Source organism: Canis lupus, chromosome 12, assembly GCF_048164855.1.
Source record: "Canis lupus baileyi chromosome 12, mCanLup2.hap1, whole genome shotgun sequence".
NCBI lineage: Eukaryota > Metazoa > Chordata > Mammalia > Carnivora > Canidae > Canis > Canis lupus.
The window spans coordinates 34,176,201-34,194,684 of record NC_132849.1 but is presented as its reverse complement, the minus strand read 5'-3'; the positions used below and the strand labels follow the sequence as shown (position 1 = coordinate 34,194,684).

General features: G+C 43.7%; 1 protein-coding gene across 3 annotated transcripts in view; it reads left to right on the top strand.

Annotated features, from left to right (window-relative positions):
• The window catches only part of GALM (galactose mutarotase), a 110,095-nt gene that overhangs the window by 89,869 nt on the left and 1,742 nt on the right, over nucleotides 1-18,484 (top strand). For all 3 annotated transcript variants that reach the window (XM_072770476.1, XM_072770474.1, XM_072770475.1), the window contains 3 exons: nucleotides 16,083-16,175; nucleotides 16,396-16,444; nucleotides 17,912-18,086. In XM_072770476.1, the coding sequence (XP_072626577.1) occupies nucleotides 16,083-16,175; nucleotides 16,396-16,444; nucleotides 17,912-18,086 (317 nt within the window). The remainder of the gene's footprint in view (nucleotides 1-16,082; nucleotides 16,176-16,395; nucleotides 16,445-17,911; nucleotides 18,087-18,484) is intronic.

Here is an 18,484-nt window from a genome sequence, read left to right as displayed (position 1 = left end):
TATAGCACAGGTCCTGTGCTTGAAGAAATAAAACTAGTGTTATTAAAGAAAGAATTTGAATAACACTAAAAAAGTGAAACTCATGATATTGGTACTTATGGAATGTTAGTTACCCTGGAGCTGTTTCTTCTATGACAGGTCCCTCGTAGACAGTTGGAGGAAGTTCACTATAGAAACTCTCCTGGTAAAAAAAAAAAAAAAAGAAAAGAAAAAAAGAAAAAAGAAACTCTCCTGGTAGCAATAATACTCTCCAACTGGGTGCATTACTGAATCCTTCTCAATAAAAGGGTCCCAAGAACAGTTTTATGAGGCTCCAGAATAACCCCCAAAGCAATACTTGTGTTCCCTGCTAGAAAACACATCACTGCTACAAGATTGGCAAACACAAGCCAGCCTGGTGGAAATTTGGCAGGAAGAAAGCTCAGAAATTAGCACTTGGCCAGGCATTATGTAATTCCTATGAAAATTTCAGACTAACAACAAGTAAATTTGCCAGAAGAGATGTTATTTGCTAGAGCTCTGACTAGCTGGTGTTTAACACCCACTCTCCCCACCCCGGATCTGGACAGGGGCTGGCTGTGGTTCATTCCTTCAAGGTCACTCCATTCTGAAGGACCTTAGAGATAACTGTGGGTTTTGCACTATGGGCCTGAGGCTGATTCACACAAGTACTCAGAGCAGATTTATATTCAGTTCAACCAACATTTATGGAGCGCCTGCTGATTGCTACCTGCTTCCTGAGGCATTGGCCATGGAAAGATGATTGAACACTATCTCTGCCCTTGAGAAGCTCACAGGGAGTAAAGAATCTAATGTGGTCAGGACAGTGGAAGAGGTAATGTCCATGGGGCTAAGGGAGTATAGAGGCAAGGGTAGAAGGAGGCTTTCTCAAGATCACCCTGAGCTGCAAGAAGTTTCTTAGTGTGAGGATCTAGCAACAAGGAGAATGGGATACATTTGTGAAGGCACCACCAATATTTAAGGTATAAGACAAGCTCACATGAAAAGCACTGAGGGAGATGGTTAGATATAGAAGGCAAACAAAGAGAAAAGGTGAATGGAAGTCATGGAGTGGCCAACCTCATCAGTGCTCCAGAGAGTACTCTCCCTAGGGAAACCTGGGGAGAGTGCGTTGGGCTGCAGTGGCTGTTCCTGCTTACCTCATTTTACAGAGTAGTGAGGGTAGAAGCCAGGCCATGACAGCTAGAGAAGCCACTGAAAGTGAGGAAGGAGAATCAAGGAGCACAGGCCAAAGAGGAGTTTCCAACTAAGGCAACTTTCTTGAGTACAGAATTTCAGGCTCCACCTCAGAGATTCTGGTTCATTTACTTTAGTGTGGGGCCAGGGAATCTGGGAACCACTAGTGTTGAATTTGCTTTCAGTAACCTGTGAAAGGAAGAAGACAGGGTGCCTCCATGAGGTGGAGATGCAGGGTCAGGAAGAGTTTTTTTCGGGAGAGAGGAGCTGATGGAGGGCAGGTAAAATGTTTGTCGAAGGGTACCAGGTGAGGATGGAAACCAGGAATCTGTGGTGGCCTCAGTTGGTGCTTCTGGGAGTTTTCTCCAGATTTTCTCAGAGAAGGCAGACTGTGAGATGATCCAAAGCTGGAATTTTGTAAAGTAGGAAGGGCAGAAGGACAGGGTGTAAGACAGGTCACTAAGAGTGGTACTAACCAAGTGGACTCAGATCATAGACACTGGGCCCAGGCAAAGAGCGAAGGACATGAGGGACCTGATGCACACTATAGCAGCAGAACCTGGAGACCAGGGGAATGTAGTGGCACTCTGGAGAACAGGTCTGTCAGGAATGCCCCTTCAGGAAGACTGCAGATTGACAGTGGGCGAACTTTCCACTGGCTGCAAATCCCTGGAGGCCATCTTGATGTGAGTCTAGGATGGAAAAATTTTCTGCATGAAAATGCCTCGTGTGGGCCCAACTGTGAAGTGTAAAATTGCGTCCTCACCTGAAAACAACATGTAACTGGGTTTAGCATCTTATGCTTCAGATGGCATGTAATATCCAGAAGCAATACCCATTGCAAGTCAAAGTAAAATCAGAAAATGCTCAGTGAAAAGAAAAAGAAAACAGCAGAGAATAAAGCCACAAACCCCAAAGCTTTGGCAGAGGAAAGGGGGAAAACTGCCATAGAGACAAGCTTTGAGGTTGTGTGATCTATGAAAATTTATAGAAATGTTACCTTAAAAAAAAAAAAAAAAAAAAAACCCAGGGTGCTTTACTTGCCAACCACTGGAATGAAGACAAAATTCCCACCCAGGGTGTTACTTTTAATTATCATTCTCTTTATGTTGTTTCTTAAAATAATAACAGGCATTCTAGAGATGATATACCAAGATGGCTTAATTAGGTGTCAGATGAGTACCTGTGCCCACGAGCCCCATTACCGCTGGCTTCCTTATGCAAATTTGACTGGCTTCTGAACCTGACTAGATAAAGAAACAGACAGAACTGGAGCAGCTGGGCTGGAAGCACAGCTGGGCTGTCCCCACAGACACCAGACTCCCATGGCAAGGTGCTCTTCCCATTGCCCCAGCATTCCTCACCCCCCCCCCCCACCCGCCCCTGTGCTTTTTTTTTAACTCAGATGAACGCACGGCACATCCAGCCTGGGTCTCCCTTAGATGATCTCCACAATCGGTGCCTTTCACCTACAGGGCACACATAGAGCTTGTTAATATGCAGATTCCGACTCAGTTGGTCTGAGGTAGAGCTTCTGTGTCCCATGTCTAAAAAGCCCCCGGTGATGGTCCAGGGTCCATCCTTTCTCTAGGCACCTAAAAAGCTCTAAAAAGCTCTGCCTAGCCTCAAGTTTATTAGTTTTTCCCTCTTGGGGCACCTACTTCTCCCTTCCAGCTCTCCTCCCCAACAACCCTGTTGTCCTCCTACTACCCCCTGAGATACCTTTATTCCCTGCCCTCCTTCAACTTTTCATCTCCCACTTCTGGACCTCTCTGTAGGTCATTCTATAAAGAGCTGCTCTCGGCCAATGGCCTCCCTAGATAAGACAAGCTAACAATTATTTATTCATTCATTCATTTATTTATTTTTGAGCTAATTTTATTTATTTATTTTTTTAGATTTCATTTATTTATTCATGAGAAACACAGAAAGAGGAAGAAACAGAGGCAGAGGGAGAAGCAGGCTCCCTGCAGGAGCCTGATGTGGGACTGGATCCTGGGACCTTGGGATCATGCCCTGAGCCAAAGGCACACAGGCTCAAACGCTGAGCCACCCAGACATCCCTAAAAATTTGATTTTAAAAAGAGAGAGGGGGCGCACCTGTGTGGCTTAGTCAGTTAATCATCTGTCTGCCTTCTGCTCAGGTCATGGTCTCAGGGTCCTGGGATCGAGCCCCACATTGTCAGGCTCTCTGCTCATCAGAGAGTCTGCATCTCCCTCTGGCTCTCTCTCTCTCTCTCTCACTCTCTCTTTTTTTAAAGATTTTATTTATCCATTAATGAGAGACACACAGAGAGAGAGGCAGAGACACAGGCAGAGGGAGAAGCAGGCTCCATGCAGGGAGCCTGACATGGGACTCGATCCTGGGTCTCCAGGATCATGCCCTGGGCCAAAGGCAGGTGCCCAACCACTGAGCCACCCAGGGATCCCTGGCTCTCCCTCTCAAATAAATAAATAAATAAAATCTTTTTTAAAAATTAAAAACTAAGAGGAGGGAAATAACTAGATGTGTCTCTAAGGGGAACAACCTGCTTCATCGTGTTTATCACCTGGGCCAATGGATCTACAGCCTTGGAAGGTCATAGTTGGAAAAGTTGAATCCCAGACTTTTGGGCTCCATGGGCACTCAGGTGCTTCTGGGTCAAGATGTTCACGGTCCATCCTGGGTCAACACATCAGAAAGTCCTTTCTGAAATTGAGCTGGGATCCATCTACCTAGACCCAGCCTCAGTTCTCCTACTTCTTGTCTCAAGCCTCAGAAGGTAGCTGTGATGGTGCCCCCCAAGTCATTTCTTCTTCAGGAAGAGCTGTTCTTCTTATGCCATGAGTTGGCCATGGTCCTCTGCTTCTCCTTCTGTAGGTCTAGGCCTCTCCATCTGTGATGCCTGCACTGCAAAAAGTAATCAAAAACTGTCACCACCTCATTACACTCTTTATGTAACTCCTTTTGAATTTACTGCCAACCACATCCTTAAACTCATTTTCACACATGCTGTAGCTCAGCTACATCTCCCTAGTCAGTAATAATTGTAGTCATTAGACGTAACATTTATGAGAATTAGTATAACATGATAGCTAAGAACACATGCTCTGGAACCAGACAGCCTAGATGTGAAGCACTTAATGAAGAACCGTGTCATTGTTAGTTATCACCATCATGACTATCATCATCACACCTGTGCTAAGCACTTGCCCACAATAACTATTTTAATCCCCATGACAACTTCCTGGGATTTATTGGGCTATATTGTCCTGATTTTACAAGTAAGGAGATGCAACCTCAAAAGATTATTTTTTGTGCCCAGGGTTAGAGTTATGGTGCAAAGCTAGGCAGTGTCCTTTGCTTTTTGGTCTTTGGCTTTTGGGACACAAGTACAGGACCATATCTGTTGCCATTATCCACAAATTTTATCTACTTATCGGTGCTTTACTCCCACTTTGTGCTGTCTTTTGTATTCCTGGTTCTGTTTATTCCAAGTGAATCTGCCTCCTGGCTTTGTGCTGTCTGTCCTAATTTGAGAAGAGTATCTTCTGTGTCTTCATCCAGATCACCCACAGATCAGAGGCCACGTGACAACCCCCTCCAGATTCTGCTCACTGCAGCCCAGGTGGTGTTCCATTTCCTGAAGCTCCCCATGCCACCAGCTTTGTGATCCTGTCAGAGAAGCCTAGGGGGTAGCCTGGGAATGATTTGTATTTGAATATATCTGTATTTGGTTCCTAGTGAGCATGCTTCATCTTGCCTTCCAGGTCTCCATTCTAGAATTCTTCCAAGACAGAGAGCAGCTCCTAAATTTATAGTTTGTGAAATATTCCCTCCAGGCAGGGCCAGTTGCAAAGACCAGGTCAAATGCAAGGTCTGCTGAACACGTACAGCAGAGAGGATACTGACCACGTGCTACAGATAGTGAGACCTACGAGGCTGGCTCTACATTTCAAGGCTCCCTTCTTTCGGACTCCACAGGCCTTCTATGTCCTGACTAAACCATAGGAGGCTGAGCAGCGAGGTTGAGCAGTCGTGGTGGCCAATATTTCTGTGCAGGGAAAACATGGGGCAGCAGTCTCATTAGAAGGGAGACTGGAGAGGGCCTTGAAACTTAAATCATAGGTTTATTTGGAGCGATTTGCAAGAAAGGGGAGCACTGATGGAAATCCGAGAGGCTAGAGCCCCCACAAAAAGCCATTTCTTGGTACTGCCACTGCGCCAATTGACCAGAAAGGCTGGACTAATTTCTTCCTTCTCTCCTACTGTACTATTGCCGGACCCTAAGCCATTCATTCAATTTGGCTATCTTCAGTTACCACCCTTTTCGATGTCAGAATGTCAACCACCTGTGTCTGGTGCTCTTCCTGGCTTCCTGCGAGCCATGACTGTGGGAGCCTCCTGGCTCTTGGAGGACAGCAGGACGCCATGGGTCTGCCATGAGCCTGGGCTCCCTAATTATGCCACTGTTGCTGGAGCCTGCCCAAGCTACTGTAAAGCAGCAAAACAAGCGTGCTGGAAAATGCTTCCGCCCCAAAGCGTTCCCTTTTGAAATCATCAAGCAAATGCCAAATACTTTCTTTCTGTGTGGTCAGGCAGCAAAGCTGTCCCTCTCGTGCTAGAGCAGTTAGGGCGGACTGAGCCTGGTGGATCTAGGAGGACTTGGGGAAGGCAGTCTTAGTTCTCAGATCAGCATGTGGCCCTAGCAATGCACCTACTCTTGGGCAGTGGGTCCCCCAGGATGCCATGAAAAATGACGGGGACGGGTGAGGGAGCTTCCACTGGAAAGAGAAGATGCCTCTGATCTTAGTGCAGTGAGTCCTTGGTATGCCGTTGAACACTTAAATGCTGACTTTAACACATCAGGAAAACAAAGTGGTTAAAGGCGTGGACTCAAACCCTGACTGCTTAGGTTTAAATGCAGCTCTGTGACATTGGATCATTTATTTAACCTCTGCAAACTTCACGTGTAAAGCAAAGGTAATCGCTGGACCTATCTCGCTGGTTGCGAAGATTAAATGAGGTGCTACATGTAAGGTGCATGGAACAACAGCTCCTGACATTTCACAAGAGCTTTGTAAGGATTAACTACTATTATTACCATTATCATTATCCTCACCATCACCACCATTTCTGAGTGTTGAATGCGTACCAGCTACTGAGCTAAGCACATACATGCATTAGCTCGTTTAACTACCCTGTGAAATAGGTGTAATGCTTCAATTATGCCTCAGTCGAGGAAATGGACATTTGGAGAGGTTAATTAACCCGCACAGAGCTAAACAGGTAAAAAATTGGTGAAGTCAGGATTTGGAGCCAAGTTTCCCTAACTCCAGAGTCTATGCTATTATCACCCCTGGCCACGGTCCATAAAAACAGCTGTTACAGAGTACTTTCTGCACACTGGATAGGATGCAGAGCACTCTACATTCCTTATCTTGTTTAATTTTCATAATCCTATGAGGTAGATACTCTTCTTATCCCCAGTTTACAGATGAGGAAAGCAAGGTTCAGAGAGCTAAGCAACCTCCACACATTTTTACAGCAAAGAATTTAAATCCAGGCTGCCTAATGCTTAAAATCCATTCTAATATCTACTGGGATTGACTGCCAAACAAGTGAGCAAGATGCTGCTCCTGGGAGGTTGATAACAGTCAGAGATCTTGACTCCTGAGGGCCACGGTAACCCAGGGGGACACAGTTTGCCGATCAGCCCTTTTCTGAGCTATCATTAGGAGCAATTTGCACTTTTTCTTATGCTTCACGTTCCTGCAATTTCTGTAAACTGCTGATTTGCTCAGATTAAGATGTGCTCCTGTGCATTTCACATATTCCTTTATTGTACGTCCTGCAAAAATGTGCAAGAATCATAAATAGTCCAGAAGGAGGTCCTGATGTATTGTGCATTGCCATAGGAGGAGTCTGCGGATTCCCAGACTGCATTCCTTGACCAAAAACACCTGCGGTTGGACGACTACAACATTCCAGATGCGCATTTCAGGATCAGGTCATGAGAGGGCAACTTGCTTGGTGATGACTAGTGGTCTAGATTTCACCAGACTGGAAATCAGGGATTCTTTACCAGTCATGCGTGACTGATCTTCAGCCGTTCTGAGAACATTCTTTACGTTCGTGTGCATTTTCCTAGAGAGAGAGCCCGTAACTCTTACAATATTCTCAAAGGAGTACATGACTCAAAAAACGGTTTAAAAACTACAGTTCTAGGGATGCCTGGGTGGCTCAGCGGTTGAGCGCCTGCCTTCAGCCCAGGGTGTGATTCTGGAGTCCTGGGATCAAATCCCACGTTGGGCTCCCTGCGTGGAGCCTGCTTCTCCCTCTGCCTGTGTCTCTGCCTCTCTCTCTCTCTGTCTCTCATGAATAAATAAATATAATCTTAAAAAAAAAAACACAGTTCTAGGTTTAAAAATCACTAAGGGAGGAAACTTCAGAAACAAAACCAAACCAAAAAATCCTGAATCCTTTTTAATGGAAATGGCAGTGCTCCCTGAAGGCAGAAATGCACCTTCCTTTTGCATCTGTGATTTATGCTATAATGAATAATTGTTCTCTCTGTTCTCTGTTGAGAGGGGGAGAGGGAGAGAGAGACAGAGAGAGAGACAGAGAGGAAAGGAACAGAGAGACAGACCACCATGTGCCAGGTACTACCCTAAAGATAAGACTTCCTTTAATCATTCACTCAATTAAATCTCACACTATCTGTTGTAGGTAGATACCAATATTAACTCTGAATCTTACAGAGGCATAGAAACTTACCCAAGGTCAATTACTAAATTCATCTAAATCCTAAGATGTCTTACATAGATTTGTAGATCAAAATACAGGACAAATCATATAAAATAATTTTCAAATAATATACTTAATTTTACATACTTGATTTTTAAAATATTTTTTTAATATTTCTTTTCTAAGGGAGAAAAAAATATTGGAAAGAAATTTCTCCTCTCAAAATTTTCTAGAAAGTCTATGCCAGATTTTTTTCTTTTCCCAAAATAATTTTTAATTATTATTATAAATGAGACTTTGCGGAGGACTGTCCAATGGGACTATAATTTTATGGCTGTGCTTGTGTTACTGGGTTGTGAGAAGATGAGAGAGAAAGGGGACCTGCCAGGAAGGGGCTAAAAATGAATGAACATGGAAATGCAGTGACTCTTGCAGTGACCATCTGTTCATCTTCTCAGAGATTCAGGCACTAGGGCCACCAGGCAGAGGAAAAGAGCAATTTCTGATGATGAGAAATTAAAAGCATTGAATTAAAATTCACCCCAGGTGAATTTTCTCAGTCAGACAGAGAGAGAGTGTTCATGCCCAGATGTTACAAAAAGACATTTCACTGTAGTCAGTGTTTGATCATGAGTTCAAAGGACTAATTCACCTTCCACTCCACTTTCTTAAGTCGTTTGCCCCCCAAATTAATTCAGAGCTAGGGGCTTCTAGGGTATGTGTAATATAAATGCATCTTGCCTATGCTCTACATACAACTTCACAGGTGACAGGTGACAGGAGTCCATGCCTATGCTTGTTTGGTCTTGTACCTTGTCCACTGAGCCAGTCCTGACTTCTTTTTCAAGATAAGGCTCTGTCACCACCTCTGGAAAGCCTTCTCTGCCCCCCACAGCTGCACAGGGAGCTGCTTCTGTCTGTTCCAAGAGAGCCCATTGGATGCCACTCTCACTGCCTTTGTCACACTCCCCTATCAGTGTTAATTTTTTTGTCTGTCTCCTTCACCAGATTCTAGGCTCTCAGGTCAGCTGCATGCCTGGCACTTAAAGCTGCTCAAAAATGTGTGAACCAACAACTTACTTGTTTCTTCCCCACCCAAAAGTAATTACGAGGATTAGTGTTCTTAAGGAAGAACCAGTTAAGGACGCTTCTATGTGATAAAGGGAGGGGAAGGGTGCATTAATCTCCTGTCAAGACCAGTCAAGTGCCAAGAGGTGAAAATATCCTAAGGCAGTGTACTAGTTATCTATTGCTATATAATAAATGACTCCACACTTCATGTATTATCTTTCACTGTTTCTGTGGTCAGGAATTCAGACAGGGTGTATCCTGTGTCTGCATGTGATGTCTGGGGCTCATTTGCTCACATGCCTAGCTGAGGTCATCAGCAAAATACCCCACACGTGGCCTTTCAATGTGACTTGAACTTCCTTACAACATGGCGGCTGGCTTCCAAGAGCAAATATCCTGGAGAGCAAGGGCCAAGCAGAAACCACTTCGTTTTTACAACCTGACCTCAGAAGTCACACAGCATCATTTGTGCCGTATTCTATTGGTGGAGGCAGTTACAAGGGTCCTTCCTGGTTTAAGGTAGGGAACAGACTCCACCTCTCAATGAAGGAGTGTCAACATCATATTATAAGTAGAACCTGTGGAATGGCATACACACTGGCGCGGCCATCTTTGAAAAGTGAAATCTGGTGATGCCTGGGTGGCTCAGTCAGTTGGGTACCTGCCTTTGGCTTAGGTCATGATCCCAGAGTCCTGGAATCTAGGCCCACATTAGGGAGATGGCTTCTCCCTCTCCCTCTGTCCCCCACTTGTGATTGCTCTGTCTTTCTAGTGCTTACTCTCTCAGATAAATAAAAAATCTTAAAAAAGAAAAATAAAAGAAAAGAAAAGGAAAGAGAAAAGTGAAATCTGCCACAAGCAGTCATGGGGAAAGGGCCGAAGTCAGTATAATAGAATACATATAAGAACCCCTTATGTAAGATAAGAGATATGAATGAAAGCAGATGGATTTCATGAAGGCAATGAGTCTTTCCTTTGCTGCCAGAAGGCAGGTAATTATAACTCTGTCAGGATGCAAATAGGAAAAGGAAGATTTAACACCTTGTGAGAGAGTCACTGTTTTCAGTTATTAGATCTGCATCATCATCTTGCAAAGATGGGGCAGCTGTAGTTGCCAGAGTGACACATCTCTTGAGGTCATCTATAGACATCACCTCATTCCTGGCTTACTTTCTTTTTTTAAAAAGATTTTATTTATTTATTCATGAGAGACATAGAGAGAGAGAGAGGCAGAGACACAGGCAGAGGGAGACGCAGGCTCCATGCAGGAAGCCCAACGTGGGACTTGATCCAGGGTCTCCAGGATCATGCCCTGGGCCGAAGGCAGGCGCCAGACCACTGAGCCCCACCCCAGGCATCCCCCTGGCTCACTTTCATTCCAACACCACTCTTGTTGTAGTCCCTAATTATTTTATTATCCATATTGATGATACTCTGACCTCCCAGCTTCTTGACATCGTCTCTTCCAAAGATCTTATCCCCAAACCTTCTCAGTTACTCACTCCCTTGGTCATTGGGTCATCACCTCTTACTGTAGCCATCTACAATCCCTAGTTAAGATGTCTATTCCATCCCCAACAATTCTTTGATGCCACACAAAGCGATAGTCCCTTGATTCTACCATCATTTCACTGCCCCTTGCCTGCTCATGAGCTCGCTTCCACCTACTGCATCAGAAATCTGCCATTAGATTCACTCTTTTGCATGTGCTCTGCACTCCCTCACCCACCTCCTCTTTCTGTGTCTCTCCTAACAAACCCAATCAGCCAAATCCTCCACAGCTGCCACCCCGCAGGGCCTGGTCTCTCACTCTAAATTCATGACAGTAACCTCAGGTGAGTGCACAGTGGTGCCTGCAGTCAGTGGGGTAAGTAGAAATGCTACCTCGAGCTGCTCGCCCGCACCAGAGCTGTAACCCCATACCTTTGAATCGGAGCCCACCATCCACTCAGACATCATGGCATTGCTGCTCAGACCCTAATGCACAGTCAGCCAACCTCCAGGAACATTAAGAAATCCTCTTCAGGGACGCCTGGGTGGCTCGGCAGTTGAGCATCTGCCTTTGGCTCAGGGCGTAATCATGGGGTCCCAGGATTGAGTCCCGCATCGGGCTCCCCGTGGGGAGCCTGCTTCTCCCTCTGCCTGTGTCTCTGCATCTCTCATGAAAAAATAAATAAAATCTTAAAAAAATATATCTTCTTCAGACAACAGCTTCTCTCTGCTGACACCTCAGCTTTCTGGTAGCTTCAAAACTGAAGTCTGGTGATGTGACATCCTCTCTGAGGGCACCCTTTCCATTTCCGCTTCATTTTCTGTACACTCAGCGTTGCTGAGCTATTTTGACATCTTCTATTCTTAGCACCAAAGCACAAAGTCACATATGCAGATAGACCAAAATTAGAAGAACAGCACATTGATTTTCCAAACCCTTTGAAAAATCAAGAACACTTGGGGGCTTGGTGGTGGAAGGGGCTGTGACCAAGTCACTCCAGGGTGAGGAGCCTGGAGACTGACACAAAGGAGACGCGTCACCTTGGGCAAGTCCCTTTAGCTGTCTGAGTCCCAATCTTATCTGCGAAGCAAGAGGACTGCATGAGGTAATTCGGAAGGCCCTTTCTAGATCATTCATTCTGACTTTGACACAGGATGCTACAACATTCACAGTTGTCCCTGCTTTTTCTGCCTCTACTTCATTCATCAGTTTTTCAATCAAGTAAAGGGCCATTGCATGCTTAGAGGGTACAAAGATAAAAGGACACAATCCCTGCCCTCTAGGAGTTTGATAAAATCCTATAATTATGCCTAATGTGATAAATGTTTTGAAGAAGGTATGTTTCGAAGTGTGATAGGAACAAAGTAGAAAAGGAGATTAGTTGTAGCTGTAGAGCTTGAATCCTTCACAGAGGAAATGGCTTTAGAGAGTAAGTATTCTTACACAACTTTGCCAAGGTGTGGTGGAGGTAGGCACAGAGAGGACATTCCAGTTATGAGAAAAGGCCCAGAGCCATAGTGAATCTGGGAGACAAATTCCATGTTTTCATTATCCCCAATTATTGGGTACATGAGGTACGTGTTTCAGGGCATGAGGCTGGAAAAAGATGGATTGGAATCCCTCTTTCTTTTTTTTTTCTCATTCAGCAGAAGATCTCATTTTAGATTTATCCCAAGTTTCTCAAATTTAAGTCAGGGTTTCTCTGCCATCCTTGAAATCTTATCCCCTCTAGGCTCTCCTTTGTGTTACATATGTTATCCTGAAATTTGACCTGTTTATTGATGCCACCCACCTGAAACCATTTATCATATATTCCCATGTAATATATAAAGCTGAAAATAATAGCTTCATTTTACAGAGAAAAAAGTTAACATAAACATTGATTTGTAGATCAATACCAGGTAAATATGCGCTGAAATGTGCCCTGGCTCCCTCCTTCATGAAAATTTCATGACATAAAGTGAGGAGAAATAAGTAATCTTGGCCGACTTGTGCAATATTACATTGGGACTGTCATATAAGGGTTAGATTTTAAGTCAAGCATGGTTTTAAGGAACTAAATATTGTGAATACCATATAAGGATAGGGAAGAAAGTGTAATGTAAATTAATACTCAGAATATGGGTTGGTAAGACTAAAATAATCTTCTGGAACCCATGAAAATAGCTGCTACTTTTTCCCAGATTAATTCTTTCATAAGGAAGCATTTTACCTTTTTAAAAATCAGTGTGGGGTGGTTGGTCACCCAGACTTTACAAGACAGTAGGACCCACAGGGTCATTACCATCCAGGATTTGGTCTTGGGCCTGTGGTACCCAAAAAGTTCAATTATTCATTTTTGCAGAACTGATGAGGGTTTAGAGGACTATGAACCCTGAGGCGGATGTCTGTAAAGCAAGCTCTTTATATTGTGTCTCTCTAGCACCATCTACTGGGAAACAAAAGTGGCTTTATTAGGATTCTTAAGAGTTGAAAGCATCAGAACCCAAGTCAGGTAGCAAAGAGAAGGAGAGTGAGAAAGGAAAAGCTTAGCAGAGTCTAAGAAACAGAGGATTAAGTATATTGAAGTTATTTATATATAGATAGATGTAACTACTTAAACAAAACTACAAACTTTTGAACTTATAAGACACACACATACACAGACCATATAATACAAGATTTTAGAAAGTAAGCAACAACAAAATTCATAAACACAGAAAGCAACCATAAAATGTAATGACAAAACTAAGAATACTTAGAACATATGTATGTCATGGTAATGCCATAAAATGCCTCTATTAAAGTTTCTCAGATTAAATCACAAAGCAAACCCTAAGGAATGCTGTGTACAACCAAGTTGTGGGGAAGGTTAAAATATGAGATTTCAAAAGCAAACCAAGCAGATGAAAGCCAAAGTGGCAGGGGTCTCAATCTTAATATCAGTAAAGACTGATTTCAGGAAAGAAAGCATTAAATTTATATAAAAGGAAGACACCTTGTAATGATAAAGAATACAATTCACAAAGTTCACCATATCTGAGACCATAAAGAAAACCACAGGTAGCTTCACAAAATAGGAGTAATAGAGCCAATACTGACCTAGAAATGTTTTAACTCTTAATAATTCTTGGATCAAAAGGGAACTCAAACCCTGAAACTAGTAACATCTAGAAAATCACATCATAATTATATATAATGCAAATATATACACAATATATATTGGAATATATAATAAATGGAAATATGATGTTATAATTATATATAATGGAAACTCCTACATGTGATATAAAGCCTATTGCTCAGAAAAACATTGTAGCACTAAATACTTACACTAATTTAAAAATATGTGAAAATATGGGATGCCTGGATGGCTCAGCGGTTGAGAATCTGCCTTCGGCTCAGGTCCTGATCCCGGAATCCAGGACCAAATCCCACACTGGGCTGGCTCCTTGCGGGGAGTCTGCTTCTCCCACTGCTTAGGTCTCTGCCTCTTTCTCTCTGTGTCTCCCATGAATAAATAAATAAATTCTTTTTTAAAAAATAAAAATATGTGAAAATACATTAATTAGGAACCTATCCAAGATATTTGAAAAATAACAAAATAAACCCAAAAGAACAAAAAAAATTAATACAAATAAAAGCAGAAATTATGATTTTAAAAAGAGGAGAAAAAAATAAAATAGATAAAGCATTAGCTAACTTATTCAGTGCACAGTTAGAAAAGAACACAGGCCAATAACCACAGGTGAAATTGAAAGGATCATAAGTTACGGTCTTCCTCGACCCTACAAATAAATTGGAAGTAATATAGATGGAATGCATACATTTCTAGAAAAATATAGATTTGTATTTATGACACTAGAAAATAAATTTTAAATAGATTATCATAGAAAACAGAAATATGAATGCGTTGAGTTGTCTAATGAATACATAGGAATAAATTTAGCAGCAACCTCCAAGACAAACTGAGTAAAAAGATCAAGGTGGAGGGACACCTGGATGGCTCAGTGATTGAGCGTCTGCCTTTGGCTCAGGTCGTGATCCCAGGGTCCTGGGATGGAGTCCTGAATCGGGTTCTGCGCTGGGAGCCTGCTTCTCCCTCTGCCTATGTCTCTGACTCTTCAGTCTCTCATGAATAAATAAAGTCTTTTTTTTTTTTTTTTTAAGATCAAGGTGGAAACAAGCTGTATTTTTCTGTATGCGTGCATGGTCTGCATTTAGTATTTGGATATCTTTGTAATGTCTCTGGAAGGATTTGTGAGGAACAAGCAACAGTAGTTGCTTCTGTTGAAGTTTGATCTGTGGGGAACAAAGATAGAGATTGTTTTGGTTTTATGGTATTTTGTACCTTTTACATTTGTTACTTTTCAAATTGATTACATGTGCAAATATTACCCATTCAAAAATTCTTTTTCAGACAAGCAGAACTAAGGTAAAGGAAACAGATGGTTTTAAAGGATATTTTCAAAAAGAATGCTACTTAATTTTTCCTAAAGCTGACTCTGGTAAGGGAAGAATTCTTTTGTGTGCTTCCCAAACTCCCTTGGTCAAACAGTGGACACCAGATGTGCACTAGGATGGCATTGGCCAGGCCTCTGTGTCCCCCTTGGGTTCTTTGGACCCCAGGCATCCTCGCAGCTCAGCGTGAACTCACAGATTCCAGTCCTCACATACCAGGACTATGTTTCTGAACAGCAGCTCCAAGTCTAAGAAAAGGATGCCTCCTTTCACCCAAAGATAGCAAATTTGTATTTCCTCTTTAGTATTTAGGAACACACAAAAGCAGAACTAAATTATTATAGTGGCTAAAGTTGGTTCTCCTTTTACTTGTTTAAATCTTTTAATGGTAAGGTACAAGTTCCTGATTTTTCCTAGCCTCCTCAGGTTTCAGACCCATTTTGCATGCTACCTCTCTCTCCTCTAAAGTAGTGTAGAAACCAAGTTCCTAAAATATCTCCATCTGGCCACATGAAAGGAAAAAGTATTTGTAGCCCTAAAAGAGTATGTTAACTAGCGTTTGTATTCACTTTTTTTAAAATTTGATTTATTTATTCATGAGAGACACACACAGAGAGAGAGAGGCAGAGACACAGGCAGAAGGAGAAGCAGGCTCCACACGGAGCCAGATGCGAGACTCGATCCCAGGACCCCGGATCACGTCCTGGGCCGAAGGCAGGTACTAAACCGCTGAGCCACCCAGGGATTCCCTGTGTTCGCCTTTAAATATATGATACAGTTCTAGAACAAAAGAAAACTTTTAAAGAAACTAAACTGGGCTTCCAGTTATGAAATGAATAAATCATAGGAATGAAAGGCACAGCATAGGGACTAGTCAGTGGTACTGTAATAGCGTTGTATGGTGACAGATGGGAGCTACACTCACGGTGAGCACAGCATAATGTAAAGAAGCTGATTCACTATGTTGCACACCTGAAACTCATGCAGTATTGTGTTAATTATGTTCAAATTTTTGAAAAAAATTGAATAAATACAGAAACTGAACTGGATCAGGGTGTAAGGCTCTGAAATAGAGTCCCTCTCCTCTTTCAAGAAAGCATGGCCAGAGGAAGAGTACTCCAGCCTGCTGCCCTTTTATCTGCCTCTTCCCACCAGGAGAAGTTGCTCCAGTACAAGGAACAGCGTTTGACCTGAGGAAGCCAGTCGAGCTTGGAAAACACCTGCAGGAGTTCCATATCAATGGCTTTGTTTTTTTTTTTTTTTTTTTTTTTTTTTTTTTTAAATTTTTATTTATTTATGATAGTTACAGAGAGAGAGAGAGGCAGAGACACAGGCAGAGGGAGAAGCAGGCTCCATGCACCGGGAGCCCGACGTGGGATTCGATCCCGGGTCTCCAGGATCGCGCCCTGGGCCAAAGGCAGGCGCCAAACCGCTGCGCCACCCAGGGATCCCCATATCAATGGCTTTGACCACAATTTCTGTCTGAAGGGATCTAAAGAAAAGCACTTTTGTGCACGGTAGGTCCTTTCCACTTACTGTCTCCGTAGGGAAGAAGAGACTCCACCTCCTATACGAGGAGCTTCTGCTCTGGCCATATCAATAGCATTTACTATGCCGCAGGGACCAAATACCACATCCTCGGTCTTCTCAAAGCTCCTGCTCCACAGAGTAGCTCCATGGAACCATCCCCCCACCCCCCCCACGCCATTATCCCTGGGCTCCCACCTAGCAATCCTGCCTCTCTTTGCTCCCTCTCTCCCCATCTGTGCCTGTTCTTTAAGGACCATCTTTTATTAGAAGCCCTGACTGAAGTCACCTCTGCTTCCCTTGAACTTCTGGAGCCCTCTGTACTTTGTTCATTTGTGATTCGTGCCCTGTCTACTTCCATGGAAAGTCCGAGGCTGCACTTCTCCCAGAGCACCCGCCACCGGCAGCCTTGTCCGATAGGCGTCTGCGTGCACTCTTCTCCTCACTAGACTCTGAGCTCCTCATGCCGTCTCATCCCTGTGAGTCCCCCCGTCTCTGCCCTAGTCCCTAACACCCTGCTTGGCACTAGCAAATAACAAATGTCTGTAGAAGAAATGGATGTTAAGTAAAGCAGAGAAAATGATTCAGACTCTAGTAGAAGCTTCGAAAGCTTTCTCTCTCTCAGAGCCCCAGTCCCTGTGTTCTTCCAGATGGAGTCTGCTCTCCTCCGCTTGACTAATGTTCACATTTCTCTCTCTACTGCCCCCACCTCGAGGAGACTCTCCTGCCTCCTCCTCTCCAGTATTCAAATCCTGGCCCTCCCCTTCCCAAACAGCTTTCCCTGAACCTTTTGACTGACTGTGCATAGTTGGAATGTTTTACCTCTCAGTAAGAGGGTAAGACTGAAGCTTTCCTTTATCCATATCCCTTCAACACCAAGTATGGGACCAGGTGGCTACTCTCAGCTCTGTAGAGGCCTGCTTAAAAAAAAAAAAAAAAAAAAGGAAACAGTGAATCTAGCAGAAACTGATGGTACAGCTGTTCTCAGGAGAGATCTGACCACAGAGTACGACCTGTTCTAGCCCGAGGGAAAGGGAGTGGTTTAATTTAGAAAAGCATCTCTTCTCTTTCAAAAGACATAGCTGGTGGTTTTGCCAAGCCAAGCCGAGAGCACCAACTGTTTAAGAGAAAGAATCTCAGCCCCTCCAGAACCTGAAAACTGCATCTTTTCAGCCTGACTGCCCCAACAGACATACATACATATATATCTAGCTGGGGTGAGCCTTCCCCAGAGAGGCCACGATCACAGTGAGAGCTTGCTATTGAAGGATCTTCAGAACCACCTGCTCACGCCTCACCCAGGAGACTGCGAGAATTGCCCATCATGCTCTCATCTTTGTCTTCCAGTCCCTGCTCTGGGGCTGGGTCTGATTACTGTCTCCAAGGCTGCTTCCCAGCTTCTACTTGTCCCAGCTAGCTTTTCTGTCCTATACTTACATGATTTGCTTTCTTCCCAGGGTCCATCATGCTGGAAGTGGCCGTGTCCTGGAAGTGTACACTACCCAGCCTGGGATCCAGTTTTACACAGGCAACTTCCTGGATGGCACGCTGAAGGGCAAGAGTGGAGCAGTCTATCCCAAGCACTCCGGTTTCTGTCTCGAGACCCAGAACTGGCCTGATGCAGTCCATCAGGTAAAGCTCCAGCCCAGCTTTTCAGTGCTGTTGTGTCCAAGGTCACTCTGTATGACAAGGGTCATGACACTCAAATCAGGTCTGTATGATTCAAAAGTTCATGTTGGTGGTTCTCTTCTCCAAGTTATGATAAGGAAACCCTTAGCCAAGTTACTAACACAGCATTTATGTATTTTTATATCTATTTTGTGTCTTCAAAGCCTTTATCCGGTTTAATGTTGCTCCTTGTCAATACCTGCTCATCTTTTGAACCACGCTTTTTTTGGTGGGTGTGTGGGGGAGAAGGGGAGGGAGAAAGAGAATCCAAAGCAAGCTCCACGCCCAACATGGAGCCGACACCCTGAGATCATGACCTGAGCAGAAATCAAGAATCAGACGCCTAACTGACTGAACCACCC